At 43.4% G+C, this 18,315-nt stretch overlaps 1 protein-coding gene across 3 annotated transcripts; it reads right to left on the reverse strand.

Annotated features, from left to right (window-relative positions):
* Positions 1-1,151: 1,151 nt before the first annotated feature.
* Positions 1,152-18,307, reverse strand: alms1 (ALMS1 centrosome and basal body associated protein). Of its 3 annotated transcripts, none has more exons than XM_034144520.1 (18): positions 18,224-18,307; positions 17,101-17,279; positions 16,685-16,805; positions 14,555-16,409; positions 13,307-13,466; positions 11,969-13,009; positions 11,376-11,491; positions 8,688-9,708; positions 7,367-7,489; positions 6,504-6,659; positions 5,123-6,063; positions 4,862-4,979; positions 4,417-4,599; positions 3,966-4,210; positions 3,632-3,797; positions 3,392-3,449; positions 1,733-1,832; positions 1,152-1,569 (listed from the first exon to the last, which is right to left on the reverse strand). In XM_034144520.1, the coding sequence occupies exons 2-18, from the start codon at positions 17,186-17,188 to the stop codon at positions 1,525-1,527; spliced, it is 6,537 nt and encodes a 2,178-aa protein (XP_034000411.1). In that variant the 5' UTR covers positions 17,189-17,279; positions 18,224-18,307; the 3' UTR covers positions 1,152-1,524. The 3 variants fall into 3 exon arrangements, with proteins under 3 accessions (XP_034000411.1, XP_034000410.1, XP_034000409.1); XM_034144519.1 differs by having other exon boundaries at positions 5,123-6,054; positions 17,111-17,279; positions 18,224-18,301; XM_034144518.1 differs by having other exon boundaries at positions 17,111-17,279; positions 18,224-18,301.
* Between the last annotated feature and the right edge of the window lie 8 nt (positions 18,308-18,315).

The following is an 18,315-nucleotide window of genomic DNA, read 5'->3' on the forward strand; positions in this document are numbered from 1 at the left end:
AATTCCAGTGGGTCGCTTCTTTTACACGCTCTGTGAAAAAAGACACGCTGGTTGAATAGAGGCGAAAGTCCACCCTTCTACTTCCGACCCATGGGACCTTATTTCGGAAAAATGATGTATTGAAGTCAATGGGGAGAGAAAGATTATCTTTCGATTCCGTTTGAATTGTGCCACGAATTACACATATGATGTTTGTCAATCTTAAAATAATAATTTCCATGTCAAAAAAGTCAGTTTGTCGTAAAACTGTTGAAATATAAGACTATGAAAAATACGCAACGAGAAAGACTACAAATCCCAGAATCCCGGTCCCGCATGCTGGCTCTTATGAACCGACTAACTCCCCTTGTGTGTATGTACAGCTCTCAACATGCCCAGACTTGTAGTGATTTTCACCTCTTTTAATACTTTTCGCCTCATTCTGAAAGAAAGAAGTGAAATGTGCCAACGTGACGGCCGTCTTGGTGTGTGGTGCGAGACGGGAGATGTAGTTCATTGAGCGGTTTCACACCAAAAAAAGTGTTACTTCACAGTTTTACGACACTTTTGAATTTTTTTGACTTGCAAAATTATCTTTTAAATTGACAAACATCATATGTGTAATTCGTGGCACAATTCAAACGGGATTGAAAGATAATCTTTCTCTCTCCATTGACTTCAACACATACTTTTTCCGAAATAAGGTCCCATGAGGTCCCCCGGATAGGGAGGGACTTCGCCTCTCTTTTGGTACATTTACCGAATTACAAAAGAAAAGTCCAGAAATATGTGCGGTACCTTTTTGTTCTGCTGACTTCCTGTTGCCGCTTCAAACTTCGTCCGAGCCTTAACGCTGCAGAGCCTCGTGGAAAAGAGCGGTCACCTGCCTTATGATGTTTGATTTATTCAACGCAAAACTACATCTCTGCCAAAGAATCTGTTTCATCACATTTGCCATGGCTTATTTTTTTAAACAAAGGCCTTTAGGTTATTAATCCATGCTAATTATTTAAATGATTTGATAGAGTATTTATGTTTACATTGTTTTGTCATGACTTGAAGATTTATTTGACTATTTAACGAATGGGCGTAGAGCATCTACTTAGCTGTAGTTTAAGAGGGAAAATGCAGACTTTTACATTTATTTATTCATCATGTTATTTATGTGTGAATCTGCCGCTTGTCTAACTTGTCTTACCTGTTCCTCGTGTGGCTTCCTGCACAACAGATAACCGATCAATAAAGACATTAAAGCCAATTGACCTTTGTCATCCTTCACTTCAATCAAAACAAGGAATCCCGGGAGTTTGAAATAATCTGGTTTATTTTTGTTGCAACAAACACACTTTAAAATGTGATCCAATTAAAAGACATATCACTGGTTTGCAAAGTATTTCCTTACTTTTTTGCACATAATCTTTCAAATGTCAGCTATAAAATGTGATCTCAAATAAATATAAAAGTTAGTAGTCTTGTTTTTAATGTTAATAAAATTGTGAAAAATTAATATCACTGATTTTATCTACAGTAAAAAAAGGTGTTTGATCACTGCCACGCTGTTCTTCTGCCCAGGACATGGTTAGTGATTCTCTGAAAGACAAAGATATGACTTATTCATTTAACTATTACCAACAAATACAAGGTTTGACCCAAAACAGCTCACAAGATGCATTTGTGCTGGTCAGCACGTCTGGCAGCCACTTGTATATAAAACCATCTGTTAAAGTAAACGTGTCAGCAGTTTGTGTTTCACCTTGTTGAAGAACTGAGCGTTCAGACGGTACGTTCGATACTCGTCTCGTCTCGTCTCCTCCTCTCTCCTCCTCTGCACCTCCGGAAGCGACTCATAAATCCTGAAAAGACACGGTGACAGGACTTTAAGTTATAGAAGCCAAATAAAAATAACTGGATTTGTGAACACTTAAGAACGTTTAAGCAATCTTAAAGAGCAACTTGCAGGGTTTTTTTTTTTTTACTCGATTTATGCTTAACCTTGCCTGAAAATTACAATTTAAAAAAAAAAAAAAAAAAAAAAAGTGAATGCAGGATTTGATGTTTTACGAGACATAAGGGCAGGAATTCAGAGGGAAAGAGCCGTTTTGAGCTCTGCTACTGAAAACTGCTTTTTTTTAACGTCATACGTCAAACGCGTCATTTTACGTCACATGGGGGAGCAACGTTCTCGGACTCCTTCTCTGCCCAATCCGCGGTAGTAGCTGGTAGTTGGTTTGAGCGGTTGTGATTTAGTGAGCTGGTATTTTTTCGGTAGTTTTACATTGCATTTCACCATTTTAATCATGGTGAGCTTATGTTTGTGCAGGTTGCACAAACTCCAGCCTGTCAGGACATCGAGTCCACAGTTTCCCTAACAGGAAAAGGACCGGAGCTAGCTTTCGTTCCTGGGTGCGTTGTGCGAGGTGCATCCACCTCCCTGCGGCACATACTCTCCACAGCTGAGGCCTATCAAACAAAACCTTTATCAGGAAACCGCATTACATCTCTCCCCCCCTTCGCTGCTCTCTCTCTCTCCCCCCTTCGCTCCTCTCTCTCTCTCCCCCCTTCGCTCCTCTCTCTCTCCCCTCCGGTACAGACGTAGTGTGGAGTTGCATTAGGTAACGCGAGATACAGCTGATACATGCGCATTAGTTTCTGTTATGGATCAGTATCAACAGTCCTGCCAGTAACGTTACTTTATTATCAATACTACTTTAGTTATAGCCTGATATATGATAGCTAACTTTACAATGTTGTGATGTGACCGACGTTAGCTAACATTAACTGTAGCTAACGCCGGTCACTCACCAAGACAGCTGCCCTGTTCTCCACTGGTTCACACCACAGCTCTATTTCTCTCCGATGGCCGTTATTTCTTCTAATCCTAGGTGGCTCCCTGTCTCTTGGACACCTAGCAGGCTCATCATTATAAGGTTGTGGTCCGTCATATGCATTCGAATATACATTTTCAACCTCTTCTGTGTCAAAACTAGCATTGTGATCCATGTTTATTCATACGTTAGACCGGCCGCTCTCCCCCATGTGACGTCACACGCGGGTGGTCTTTTTTTATGCGGAAGTAAAAATGTCTTACAAAAACGACGCCAGATGTCACTGTAGTGTATGTTTCTATATATCTTTTTGAAAATCTAGTGTATACATCATTTTCCTACACATTTATTCACTGGGGGCTCTAACCTGCAAGTTGCTCTTTAAAGACACTCTAGTAACATGTTTAAATATTTGTATGTGGTATAAACTGGAAAGATATCTTGATAGTTGTGGCCATTTTCTTCTTGTCCTTAGTATTGATTCTAAATTATTGGAAAGTATTGATACTATTTGTTGAAAGAATAATGAATCCTACATAATTTCCATTTTAAACATTTTATTTAAAAAAGGCAATTAAAGATCTTACTGTTTGGATCTCTGAATCATCTCCTTCCTGGGAACAGCTCTCCTGAGCAGAGCGGTGCCTGGACAACAGAAAGATCCATTTTTAAATAATGTGTAGAAACTTAAACAACTGTCACTAAAGAAAGTACTTTAGCTTGGAACAATTATGTTATATTAAATATGCGCTGGATAGATAAACAAATTTAGATTCCAAACTCAAAACGAGCAATACCTGAGTTAAGGTACACTAAGAATAGATTACCTTTGGGCCTCAGCAGCCTCCCTCTGGCTCCGGTCCAGCTGAAGACATCGTGTCTCTCTCTGATGAACACTTCCTGTCGCTTCCTGTCCTCCGCCTGCAGAGCCAGACACTTCACCCTCCGCCTGGACTGAGAGATGAACTCGGGACGCCGCATCTCCAGAGCTTCCTGCAAGACGAACGTTAATGCTTTTTAAAATCACAAAAGGGGCCGATTTCTCTCTTACTCGGCGCTGCACTATTTTTCCCTTGAGGTTCTAACGCAATTATATTTGTTCCTCAAGTTTATAATGTCTTTGGCTAAAAGCTCTTGAAAACTCTAAAGTCTTATACCAACCTGGAGAGAGATGCGTGCCAGACCAGAGGATATTGTTTTGGTTCTACGCTCTAAATCGTGTTCAGCATGATGTCTGTTTCCCTCCTCGTGGATTTGTCTCTGTCGCAGCGGTTCTCTCCATGGATGCATTTTGCTGTGCGGTTCAAACCAGGCGCTGCTCGGCCTCCTCGTCTCCTCCTCCTCTGGTCGGTTCTCCTTCCTCCCCTCTGACCTCAGGTCCTCAGCAGCGATAAACCACGAGACACCTGCAGAGGGCACAGGTGATTCAAACCATCCAAATCAATACAAGGATTCCATTTTGTTCAGGCATAGAACTATTTATTACACAGCTTTGTCGAGTACTCAATACTGCTCTCAGTTCATATGTCGCAATAAAGACCATCTAGCTGCACATGTCTTCACTAAACACACGTATACAGACATTCCTCACATGTATTCTGACGCACTGTACCTTCGGGGTAGCTCTTCGGCGGGCTTCTCTTGCTCTTCCTCTGTTTTTGTGACCCCTGACTCCTCCTCCCTCCTCTATCTAAGCTGGATGAGGAAGATGTTCGGGCGTCACCAGGGGAAGGGAAAGTGGTTCCAACATCTCTGGTGTGTCGTCGAGTCCCATTGCTGACAATCTCTAGGTCACCTGAGGAAAGAGAGTTAGGGCTGTACTGAGTGGTTTGAAGCTTCAATCAATGTTCAAATGATGTGCTCTGCCTTTTTTCACAAATATAAGATACGGATAAAAGTGTTAGGAAACAAAAAGACACTGTTGGGAAAATACTGAATGATAAATACATGTATCCTGATATTGAAGCTCAAGCCGGTGACGAGTGATATTTTTTTAACACACACCAAAACGTAAGAAAAGTACAAAATGAGAATGAAAAGCCTCTTGCTGCACTGACCTGTCTGGATGCCTCTGCTCACGACCCTAACAGCCTTCTTGGCTGCCAGGGTCCTGGAGGGGCCGCGGGGGGAGGGCAGGGTGTACGTGCTGGTTGAAGACGCAGAATCAGGAGCAACCTGAAGACCAATGCAGTTACAAATTAAATCCAATCGAATGGTGACAACCAAAAAAAGCTCTTCATAATGAAACATTTATTCTTATACATCTGTCATTAAATGAGCCCTATAATAGTAATACATGAAATGATATATGCCCTTACTGTGGACTCATCTGTGCCGGTGGTCTCTGACAGCGTGGTGATGTGAGGCGGCTCTCTGCCCCCCCCTCTCCTCGGCTCCCTCCCTTCTTTCTGCTTGTCGATGGCGCTGTACAGTCTCCTGAGGCCGGAGCTCGTCTTCAGGCTTTGGACTCGGTGTGCCCCGAAGGCTCGGACCAGCCGCGCCGTGTCCACAGTGGACATGGAGCCTGAGCCGGACATGGAGGACAGCGTCTCTGACTCGTCTCTGTCTGCAGGACACAGGTGGGGACTCTGGGAGGAGCTGCAGGTGAAGGAGTCCTCCTCTGCAGGAACAGAAGTCTCCTCCACCTGCAGACTGTGTGTCCAGGCCTGACGGAGGACTGGAGGTTCACCTTCAACCTTTCTGCCTCCTCTGAGCTCACTACCTACTCCGACATCCTTTGTTATTTCTTTCCCTGTAGCATCTTCTCTGCTTCTTCCTTGCTCTCCTTCCTGCAGTCCTGACATGTTGTTCCCCCTCGTGCTGTGGATGAGACGGGACAGGCGTTCGAGGCGCTGCAGCAGCGAAGCCTCTCTCTCGCTGATCGGTCGGGACTCCTCCGGGCTCCAGCGGTCACAGAAACTCTCCCACAGCTGGTCCAGAGTGCTGCTGCTCTGCAGGGCAGCGGGGGGGCCAGCGGGGGGGCGGAGGTGAGAGTCCCTCCTCTCCTGGGCACCCTCCCCTCCTCTCTGAGGGACAGAGCTGGTGGTGAGGTGATGGAGCGCCGTGTCGGAGTCCACGTCCACAACATCAGGCTGAAATCTCACACGGTTCGGCTCCGGCTGAACGCAACTGGGGAACTGCAGGGGGCTCGTCCCCTGGTCTCTCAGCCTGGGGGGGGCAGCTGCTGTTGCTGTTGCCTGGGGAGACGGCTTCGGAGTTTGAGTCTCCCTCGTTTGTGAGGGTCCATCAGCTGATACACCTGAGAAGAGAGAGAGATGACAGGTTTTACGAATGCATTAGGGAAATACACTTTTTCTAAACAATACATTTATTAATCAGTGTCTCATGTACAAACAAACAGTCAAAACAAAGCTGTACAAATAAATTGTTATAATAAATGTTAGTTTAGACATCTTTAGGTTTGTAAAAAGTAAAAGGAGCAATAATGTTTTCTGGATGCATCCTAATATATAGCAAATTCTTGCTCACTACATTTCTTAACACTTTTCAAAAAGGTTTTTTGTCTGCATTGCCAAACACAGTTAGTACATAAACACTTGTAATGTTGATTTAGTCTAACAAAAGTGACATATGTACAAATGAACAATTAGTGACAGTCTTTATTTAGTAGATGATGGACAGATGGCATGCTGAAACACAATACAACTCAATGTGTATACATGTTTGTGTTCAGCTCACCTCTGTGTCTGAGCTCCTGCATCTTGACGCCTCCTGGCTTCAGCCTCCTGCTGTAGATCCCCTCTGAGTGTCTGATGGGAACTCCTCGCTCCACTCCAGCGTCTCTGCGTCCGAGGACGTCACTGCTGAAGCGGGGGGGCACAGCGTCGTCTGAGCCTGGTCAGAATTCAAAAATGTTTTGTTAAAGGTTCAAGTGAAAGGCACTGATTCATCACATAGATATCACTGCATGAGAAATGACCAAAATCCTTGTTTTCAGCCAGTATTGAACAGAAGTGGTGGATAAGGAGTGTTCATCGCCCTCTCCCCTCGGTCTCTCTGCTGGGGCCCCGCTCGGCCTTTGTCTCACTCAGCCCCTGAACATGAATAATCAATGCTCTGTCTGGTGTAGGTTACAATGGAGCAGCTGCTCCCCATACAAGCACCGGGGAAATGTGAGCACCTCCTTCAGTTCAAAAATGTAAACCCTCTGAATTTGATAAATTCCTTAATTATTTTAAGTCAGTATTATGTTTAAGTCAGTTGTTAGATGCAAAAGCTGTCTTCAGTCATCTTCGGTATATGCATTTCTCATGTGCTTGTGGTCCACTGGTTTTTTGCTATTGTATTATCCATTCGATTTCTTTGAGTATTTTACAACATTCCTAATGCATTTGCTTTGCTAAACCTACATCCTAAAGTACCTAATCCAGGGTTCACTTTAGAAAGAGGAATGGTCCACAAATTACAGACAATTAAATTGGCCCATTGGTGGACATACAAAGTGATTTACAATCTTTGAAGTGAATGGTTTCCATGTACTGAAAATGGTGTTTAAATGTGATCTAAGCTGCTAAATAACATAACATTTGGGATGAACGTACCTGTGTGGGAGCTCTCCATGGTGGTTTCAGAGGGTTCGATGGAGGAGACGTCAGCTTCGGTCTGAGGGATGTAGAACAGCTCCTCACTGCCACGAGGTTTATACGGCAACAGCACAGGCACGGCTGTAAAGGGAGAAGGGAAATACAATCATCGTTACCTGCTACAGATCATTTAGAATAAATCCATAAATATACAATTATTTCTCATGCACACATTGAGCTAAGGAAGCAGCATCAGAATATGTAGGCAAAAGTCAGTCAATATGTTTTCATCCATCTTCTAGTTTAGAACTTATTCCTAATGTATAGTTGGATAAACAGCAGAGTGAAGAGTGAGGTACTGTTCTGTAAAGCTATTAAATTACTTGCTAAAGAGCAAGAAACAACATCAAATCAGTCTTTATCAAATGGTAGGGCGGCAAGGCTTTGTGTATTTGAGCGAAATGGACACGAAAAACACATGCAGAATAAATGGTATTTAGGTTAATGCGGTCCCAAATTTCACAGGCGCAAAAGAAGAACAGGAAGAAATTACCATTAGCATATACATGCAGAGTAACACATGCGTCACTTCCGGGCAAAAAGTACGGCTCCGCCCACTTTTGGGGGAAAACAAAGCTGTCATTTGAATGGCGGTCAATACAAATTCTGAAGTTTTTGCCAATCCGATCAGAAATGTAAGAAAACCGTGGATTTTTGGATCTTCAAAGAGCCCGATTACAATGGCCAGTCAGGCAAACAATTACATTAAATCATTTGAAATCGACGATCCGCCTCGATATATGGTTAAATATAGCAGTAGGCGATCGATGTCCATAGATGACAGTAACATCTACGTCATGTTACGGCCCCGCCCACTTTTGGGGGAAACCAACGCTGTAGTACAGAAACACTGAACTCTGGATTTGTTTTAATGTTTGAGGTGCAATAAACGACACAGCAGCTTTTTGGCATGATAAAACTATTATTTTCCGCCTCGCTCATGACAGTAACAGCTGGCGAAATTACAGCCTCGCCTACTGATTTTTATTTAACCATATATCGAGACCGATCGTCGATTTCAAATGATTTAATGTAATTGTTTGCCTGACTGGCCATCGTAATCGGGCTCTTTGAAGATCCAAGAATCCACGGTTTTCTTACACTTCTGATCGGATTGGCAAAAACTTCAGAATTTGTATTGACCGCCATTCAAATGACAGCGTTGTTTTCCCCCAAAAGTGGGCGGGGCCGTAATTTTCGCCCGGAAGTGACGTAGGTGTTACTCTCATCTATAAGCTTTATGATTATTTCATATAAATATATTTTATAACAAGCCTACCTGGCGATACAGTGGGTAAAGTTCTCTGCGACACAACGCTTCTTGGTTTGGAGGATTGTGTGGATGTGGAGGTCTTCCCTCCCTGAGGCACAGAGGTTTTAAACAGGGTGGAGGTGTCGGCTCTCTCTGGCCCCCGCTGTGTGTCGTACCACTCTGGAGGACTGCACAGACCCACACCTTCATCAGGACTGCTGGCAGCAGATGAGGAGGGTCTGAGGGGAACAAACTCTTTCTGAGGCAGCTTCACAACAGCATCAGTGTGACTGGAGCGGACATCTTTGGCTTTAGGGGACAGAGTGAGATGGACATGTGAGACGTGACCGGTCCTGTCTAGAGACTCAGATGTTGATGAACCTGTGGCATGTTCATGTTCCTGATCAACACCAGGAGCAGGGCTGATCTGGACGGATAATTCTTCATCCTGCCTGACACACTGTGTGTTCCCCTCTTTGGCATCCTCTTGACTTATACCCTGTGAGGGTGGGGGAGGTTCTTCAAACTGGCCTCCTACAGCGTCTTCCCTCTTCTGATTCGCTGGTACTGACCGAGATGTTAGGTTATTGCTCGTATCAAACACCGATGCTGTTGACTTATCTTCCTTATCCATAGGAGGAAGCTGAATGTTAGATTTGGGAAATTGGACTGCTCCTGTGGAGAGCTCAGCCAGGTGGAGCAGCCCTGGTGCTGGAATGAGAGGAGGTGCAGGCGACGTGGAGGGAGAGGGAGAGGTGGAGCGTCTACGTGTGGCGATGGTGATGGAGGTGAGGGCTTGAGGGTTTTTCCTAGGTAGAGTTACTCCTTCTTTGGCAGCGATCGCATTTATCTGAGCTTCTAGATCTGGGCGGAGAAGGTTTTGAAGCGGCGAGCTGGAGTAAGAGAGATCTGTGTGGAGGCCCGGCAGCAGCTGTTTGTTAGCAACACCTGGTGGAGGGAGTGTGGCTGCTTTCTGGAGAGGATCCGGCTCCCTGAATACTTGAATACTGGACGCTGCACTGCTCTCTGTATCTGTGCTGCCCTGACTCTGGAAGGAGAAGCAGAAAAGTCTGTGTCAAACTGTGAGATGAAGCAGGATCCTAGACTGTATCCTGAGAAGTAACTCTAGGGGTGGACAACAAATAGATACTCAATGTATTACGGCTTGTTCTGAGATTTTGCAAAAGATTACATTGTGAACATCCAGTCAAAATTGTCCCTTATATTTTTTCTTTCTGCTTTGGTGTCATCAAGACATTCTGAGGTTGAAATGAAGTCCCTGGTAATGATCACACAAAGGGGTTCAATCAAACAGTGATGGTTTTGAGAATTTATGAAAAATAGATATAAAGACATAGAAAACATATTATTCATAAGGGCTGTCGCGATAATCAATAAATTGACTTATCGTACGATAAATAAAAATGGACTCGATAACTTTTCTGAGCTCGATCAATTGCCGTTTACATGCGTGTTTGTTTACATAAAGATGTGACCAGCATTTTAGCCAGGCGCACTGTCTGCCGGCCCGGCGCGCTGTGAGGGGCGGGGCTCACACACAGCCAGGACAGGTCAGGACACTCCGCGTGCCGTGCAGCAGCCAAATTAATAATATAGAAACAAGCAGGAGACAACGTGTGACTTACTCGAGGGGAATTTGAAGTTAAATGGAAGTGGTTGCAAAACCTAATACCACATCTCCGGTGTGGGAATATTTTGGATTTAAGCCAAATCAACGAGGCGAACCTACAGATTTGAATGAGCCGGGCGGTGTGTCGCATTTGTTTAAAAAAAGGTAGCAACAAAAGCTAGCAATACGACCAACCTTAAACTACACCTGAAACACAACCACCCCATTTCGTTTTCCCAGCTGGGAGCAAACACTGCAGCTGGAGATGGAGAGCCCCCACCTTCCCGACAATGCAAACATGTTGGTGTTCCTTGCTCGAAAACTTTGAAATACAGATTTGGATATGGATTTGGATATGGCCTGCATCTGGGTCTTTGTGTGGACAGTGGACTTGACTGTTGTTTTAAGGAGGGTTTATTTTGCTTGTGAGACAATGTGTGCTCATATTTTTGTTTTCCAGCCTGAGTCTATTTAATTGATTGTTTTGGTTGTGCGTGATTTTTATTAATATGTTATAATTAAATGTATGTTTTATTTATTATATATAATTTATATATTTGAATATTATTTCACATTTCATTTGCAATGTTGAATGTTCAATAAAAAGTTCTGTTTGAAAGGATGTACTTGAATTATTATTATCATTATGTCAGTGGTCTAAAATGGTCTTACAACAGTGCCGACAATATTATCGTTTATCGCAATAATTTCCGGGAAAAGTTATCGCCCAACAAAATTAATTATCGTGACAGGCCTAAGCTGCCTGGCCTTGATGATTTGAATCCACCACAAACATCCAAAGATAAACATTTTCACAGCAAAATCTTAACTGGCAACATAAAAAAAATGCAGGTATCCAAAACATGCATGTTGTGAAACGCCATGCATGCAACACACCAGTTACCTGAAGCATGTGACCTGAACTGAACAGCGATGGTAGCAGACATCAAAATCACAACAAAAAGGTTTCACAGTTGACATTTTTTAACAGGAAATATGTGATGAACTAAACCGTTGTCATTGTAAATAGTCAGTGTAGAAGTAAACAATAGTTCTGATTAAAGGGATCATCGTCATTGGTTTACCTTCGTTGGGTTTTTTAACAGCAGATCTCTCTTGATCTCTTCAATCCGCCTTCTGTCTTCTTTATCCAACACCAGAGGCTCACACGGCTGCCCTGAGATCTTCAGCTTTATCCACTCTGCAATATGGAAACATGTATTTATTGATTTCATTCTATTACTATAATCATATTACACTTTATTAATATAGCAATTAAAAAATAAGTTTCACAGGGCTTTAGATGGAAGAAACGAGAGGCAAACAACTTTAATGATGATGATTTAAAACAGTGAACACAAAAAGGGAGAAAAAAACAAAAGTAAAAAAAGTAATAATAACAATATATAATAATATAAATATATATATATATGATAAAATCTGAAGTTAGGATTGTGTCTTCGTGAAAAAAAAATGTTTAAAGAAATGACTTAATGAATATAACTGATAATCAAAGCTCCAAAATACACTAAAAAAAAAAAGTATTTTATGCGTCTGCAGAAGATTGGTTATATTTACATAAGATTGTATTATTGCGAAAAGTTTATTTGGATATATATATATATTTTTCACTATAAAAGGTTTTCCCTCTAGATTAACAACGCATGAACCCTCTTACCCATAGCTTTGCTCTCCTCATTGTCAGTGATGCTGGCTGTACTGGACACCATGGTGGCCGGAGACTCATTCTGCAGTAACTGCGCCACTCTGACCGCCAGCAAGCTCTCACTGCTGCCGTCGCTCATCACTCCCTGATCGCTGTTCTCCAGAGCAGGCGGGGGGGAGCTGCTCTGTAGAGGACCTTCCAGAGAAGCCTGCATTTCCTCCTCTGTGTCTGTAGCAGTAGAGGTGAGCTGTATACTCAGAGCTGGTGAAGGTGCTTGTGGTGGGACGGTGTTGTCGACGGGGGCAGCGCTGCAGCCCTCAGGCTCTGCACGTCGGGCTGATTGGGAGAGGACGAGGGATCCTGCGTCTCTACCAACATCCTGTGGCCTCCTGTACGCACCTGTGGAAGTAAGAGCTTGTGTGGACGGATAATTGGGCTGCCCCGATGAAGTCTCTCGACCAATAGAGTTTTCTCTCAGTCTCTCTGAGGTCAGCATGGAGTCGGATGCAGATCTGGCCCACAGCGGGGAGAATCTAGCTCTGGGATCCTCAGTAACTGAGGAGGAAGAGTCCTGGTGGGTGCTGGGTGTCTTCCTCAGTGAGAGAAAGATGTTATCATCAGAGAGCAAACGGGGCACTGCAGTGGGGGCAGAGGAATCTACAGAAGACCCAGAAGACACCATGTTCTCCGCCTGAAAGAGGAGTTTACGGATTTCCATCAAGGCTTTAGAGCTAACCATAGAATCTTCTGCGATTTGCTCCGAACTTCGGCTCGTTTGCAAGGGAGACTCCAAGTCTGAATCCGTACTCTTGGTAGCGAAGGAGAGGTCGGAGTCGTACCTGTCTCTGAGTGTTATGGTGTTCTGGCTGCTGGTTAAGCTGCTGTCCATGTGCTGTTGCGGGCTGGAAGGGTAGGAGTCTTCATCCGGCAGGGAGGAGGGAGCCAGTCTGCGTTCACTCTCACCGAGACTGTCCAGGCTCAACGGGATGGATATACTGGAGTCCACTGACAGAATGCTGCACCTGGAAAACTCTCCTTTATGGGGACTGCCACCTGAAAATACAAAAACCGCCAACATGAGGAAAAAATACCAACCTTTTTCTAGAGAACATGGTCTTGAAGACTATGTTTAAAATAAAAATAATACCTGTTACATCTATGTTTTAATAGTTTTCTTCTTGGTAGAACAGTATAAAAAAACGTTCCTTAAACTAAGAACCAGCCCTATACTGAAGTGGACTAGAAGGTTAAACATTATGCATTCTGGTTTAAATAGGTATTGGTAAGATTTTAAGGGCACAATGTAAATGATTCTCTTGTGTTGTTAATGTTAGTATGTTTTGTAGGTACCTTCAGAGGGTAAGGGGCTCTTGGTTGGTGTTCCAATAGATCCTTTAATAGTACAGAGATCAGTGGGAGAGAACTCCGGCTCTCTGATTGGCCCTCTTGGTGCAAATGGAGTTAAAATAGTTGAGGGAGACTGGTCAATACCCAGGTTACGGAGATACAACTGAAGGAAAAAACAAATACAGAAGACATCAGGATAAGGAATACAAATATACATGTTTGTGGTACATGGCCTAAATCAGTGGTTCTCAACTGGTCAGGCCTCGGGACCCACTTTTTTCTTTGTCAATAAATCGCGACCCGACATTTTGAACCACTCAAATCTATTCAACAAAAAATCGTGCTGTAATATATATACGCTTTTCAGCATATATTATTAATGAAAGTGAAGTACAGTGCATATATCCCTTAACATAACTAAAGTATGCTTTTAAAAAAGGTTTAATGAGATGATGGAATCAAAATATAAGGCCCACATGCTGAAAACCCAACCCCAGATTTTTAGAAATACTAACATATAAACTAAGCATTCTGGTACACTGAGAAGAAAATAAATAGATGTAGTACTACCCGACATTTTAATAATATATGATGCCATTGTTTGTTTTTCACTTTGTTCTGACAGCTGAACTTGCTGCTCCTCACAGAGAGAAGAGCAAAGAGGAGATAGTCTGTGTGAATTACTTTAAATTGTGGGTAAGGGTAGATAGCCCCCATTGTTCTGTGACCTGTCAATCATCAAACCGGGGTCATTTTTATCTGAAGTTGTACCCATGGATGTATAAAGAGTAGTTCTACTGCAAAGTTATTCTCCTGGACTTCCGGCAACAATCTTGATTCTGATTGGCCAGAAGACTCGAAAAAACATCAGCAAAGATGTTTTATTGAGAAGATGATCACTACGTGACAGAAGTTTTCAAAGCCGTTTATGGTCTCCGGTACTTCCAGTCCAACGCCTACTGCATGCACAGCGTTAGAAAATCGGGCCTTCAAAATAAAAGTTTGACTTTTTTCGAGAAAAATAAAAGATACATTTTTTTTTCTTCACTCACACATCTGCGACCCACTTGAAACGGGTCCGCGACCCACCAGTTGAGAACCACTGGCCTAAATACAACTGTATTCATAATAAATCAACTGCAAAATCTTCTAAAATATATATTTTTAAATGCATACATTTAGGGAAATGTGATTAAAAAAAATGTTGGGCTATGTTTCTTGATATAGGATTGTTTTTAGTTTTATAATCACCGGAATTCGTTGTTCGATGTCTATCTCTCGTTGCCTTGCCATCGGTGGTGGTGTGGACATTTTCGAAGTCCAGTACGGAGCGTAGTTATCAACCTCCAGACTGACAACAGAAGATGCTCCGATGGACGTTGCTAATTTAACTCCACTGTTGTAACTTTCTTGGGAACTTGAGAGTGTCAAATCGTGATCAAGAGATACGTCGCTGAACTGACCGAGGCTGATGCGAGGCGGGGGCTGAACTGTGGTGCTTGGCTGATGAGGAGTCTCAATGTTCTCTTCACCTGCAGGTCTTTTACTCTGCTGATCTTTCTGCTCCGACATGACAATGGTGCAAAGAGAGGAGTGGGACTGAGACCTGCCAAAGGGTGATGCAGAAGTTCTTGTTGCAGAGTTATCTTGGTCTCTGGGAGCCCTGCCCACGGCCTCCCCTCTCCTTGGAGAAGTGGAGCCAGAGGGAGCCTTGGAGGAGCTCTGTGTGACCTCCTGATTGGCAGCACTTGGCTGTAATCTCCCCGCCTGCTGACTCAGGATGCGATTCAAGGGTTCAGATACTGCTTCGTAAGCGTTCTGTTTAGGAGAGACGCTGGAAAATCCTTGCACTGCCAAGCTATCAAACAGTGCTGCCTTGCCTGAACTCTGATTTGCCCTCCAGGCGTCTACTTTCTGCATGTAGTTGAGACTTGGGAGAGATTGGACTTCAGCAGAGGTGGTTGCCCCTCGGCTCTGATTTGTTGTTTCAGGGGGATCCGTTGCAGGAACAGCTGGCTGTGGAGACATCCCTGTGTTTGACTGAGAAGAGTTCTCTTTGTTAGATTCTATGGCAGAGAGTTGCCCTAATTTAGCCTTGACACTGGATTTGGATGGGGCTTTAAACACCCCTGGAGTGGATTGAGATTGTGGAATGAAACCCAGGTAGGACCCATCAATCCCTGTGTGGTTCCCAGAGAGCCAGAGGTCTTGTTCTCTGTGACCGCGCTCAAAGCCGGCTGAAAACGCCCCTGTCCACTGCAGGCCACCAAAATGAGTTCTGATAGCACTTGGCTTGACTTCAGAAGCCACTGTGGGAAATGGTGTGAGAGATATAACGGGTGGTGTAGAACTTTTACGCTGTTGGTTTTTAAATTCATTTTCTCGACTGCTGCGCCTCTTTACCTCAGACAGCAACTCTTTGTGTAACTCTTCACTGCTGTCATCAGGTTTAGTGCTGCGGGTCCCCATGGTTATGTTGCTTTCCTCCGATAACAATGTCTGTGATTGGTCAGGGAATAAGCCTCCGTCAGGTTGTTTGGACTGCTGCTGGGGAAGAGAAGCTTCACCTGGAGGACCTTCTCTTTTACCCATGCTTTGCTTAAAGGCTGGTTTGCAAACTTGAATGCTTTTAGAATCTTCTGCAAAAGATAAAGCCACCTTCACAGAGGTCTCAGAGGAAGAGGAAAGAGCACTACTACTGCTGCTTTGCATGCCAATATCTTTCTCAAGGAGCTCTAGAAGATGCTGGGCAGGAACATCTTTACTCAGAAAGGATATGTCATATTGAGCAGCCTCTCCTACTGGCGTGTCAGTTTGAGTCTCTGAGTCTTTCTCTCTTCTATCTGAATCATCACTGGATGGTACTCCCCGTCTGTAAGTGGTTGCAATCACTGGTGGGTGCACTTTTTCCTCTCGTCTGCCTTCGTCTCCTGGAGATAAGCTGTGTTGGGACAGAGAGCAGCAGCTGCTCACTCCCTCTCCAGACAGGTTGGTAGCCTGGTCCAAAGGGTACTGGGACAGGGAGCCGTGCTCAGAGGCTTGAGAGGTGCGATCCTGGAGAGGAACGTGAAACCTCTCTGATGCCATAGAGACGTCGGGAAACGCCCTTTAAAAAGTAAACAAATACAATTAGATAACTGAACATTCAAATACAATGTTGTCGAGTGGGCGGCTGTGGCTCAGTGGATAGAGTGCTGGACTTCGAATCAGGGGGTAGCAAGTTCGAGTCCCTGGGCAAGACACTTCACCCCAAATTGCTCCTGTGGGGATTGTCCACAGTACTGAATGTATGTAAGTCGCTTTGGATAAAAGTGTCTAACAAATGACATGTAATGTAATGTAACGTAGAGTATTATGTCCACAAAACCTATTGTTGTTTACCTTAAAGGGGCAAATTCACTGTCACTTTGTTGGAATAAAGAATATTCAGTGAAGTTTTGTTCCACTCCAGAGTGTGCAGGCAACAGGGAGAGGGATGGAGACAGGTTGCTGTCCTGAAATTCTGATGATACAGAAAATGCTGAATGTTATTCACAGGCATCATAAACACATTTACAACCAAAGTATGCATCCTTCAAACTTACATACAAATCATTATTTCCTTCAGCTTTCCCATTACCATGAGATCCAAATGTGTTGAATTCTCATTATTATTTAAGTAGTGCCGAACATTGGTTGGTAGATGCCTCAAAAATGTTTAGACAGTTGGGGGGAAAAGACAGATTTCCAGAAACACAGTCTGTTCTACATCACCTTATCCCATTCAACATTTAATATGACGGAAAATATGTATTTACCGAGACATACCTGGCTCAAACGAGCGCTGCCATCGCTGTTGAAGCTCCCAGCTATCCGTGTCCAGCCTGGGCTGCCTCTGCCGGTCATGACTTTGAGCTCCCGGCTGGTTTATGGATGTTTGTCCAACAGACTGAATTGTATTTTCATCTGCTGGCAACCGAGCAGAAGCCGTCTCCCTCTGTAAAACCAAGTCACACATTTTTTTATAACTCAATGTAACTGGCCTCTTGTGCCATTTAACAAAGCTGAGTAACCCTGTGTTTAAATTGAAAAGATTCTCGGGACAAAATTACATTAATTTAATTTAATACAGCAGCCTTTAAACTCAGGAAAAAGACAACCCACCATTCTCTGATTTAAAGGTATATTATTTGACTTAATATAAACTATTTGGATTTCTTAAATACGCTTTCGTTCGTAAATACTTCGTGTTTTTCAATTATTTGACACGGCTCCTATAACAACAGCAATTCCCCTAATCTATCTGAGATGTTGTGAACAGTTATACTGCCTGTTTGGCTGAAGATCATCTGGCCTCTTTAAACTGTCAGGTTTGTCATTAAAGAGACCTATTATTACCAGATCTCTGAAATGCTATTATTACCAGATCTCTGAAATGCTGCTAAAGGGAAGTAAATTCGGTAAAACCCACCTTTGTAGCAATTGTAACAGATGCCAATGTGTTACTTTTTCAATTATATTTACCTAGATTCTCTCAAATATCATATACCAGATAGTTAAGAAGCTCCGAATAAAGTTAGCTAAGCGCAACAGGTTGCTGTTAGCTTAAGGAGAGACACATGACTACTGTATCTATTATCTGCAAACCTTTTCTTAACAATAGCCCATGCTACAACTATTGGCTACTAATAATGCAAACACAATGTTTTGTCTGACAAGGTCGATTAAACTGAGTAACGTTGTCTCAGAGGTCTGTTAGCGGGCTGATACATTAGCTAACAACCTAGCCAAGCGGTTAGCAGTTAGCAAGCTATTACCAACGGCCAGCGTCGGGTAAACGCTAGCCAGATTCAACCAGGTTAAAGCGAACCGAACCACGATACAATATGCTGCACAAAAACACTTTCAGAGGAGAAAAGGGGTCAAACTGAGACAAATTACATCTCGAAGCTCCATGTTGTTGTTGTTGTCAGTCCTCCACAGTGAGCGCACTCCCTCCTGTTTGTATCCAAGGAGCCAGCGTTGCTAGGAAA

This window comes from Trematomus bernacchii, unplaced genomic scaffold (assembly GCF_902827165.1).
Source record: "Trematomus bernacchii unplaced genomic scaffold, fTreBer1.1, whole genome shotgun sequence".
Classification (NCBI taxonomy): domain Eukaryota; kingdom Metazoa; phylum Chordata; class Actinopteri; order Perciformes; family Nototheniidae; genus Trematomus; species Trematomus bernacchii.

Bases quoted from the DNA above. Each gene is read 5' to 3' on its own strand.
- alms1 (XM_034144518.1), bottom strand. The intron at 6,660-7,366 runs GTACGTTCATCC...AATTCTGACCAG, and splicing joins CATGGAGAGCTCCCACACAG to GCTCAGACGACGCTGTGCCC. The intron at 3,450-3,631 runs GTAATCTATTCT...TCTGTTGTCCAG, and splicing joins GAGGCTGCTGAGGCCCAAAG to GCACCGCTCTGCTCAGGAGA.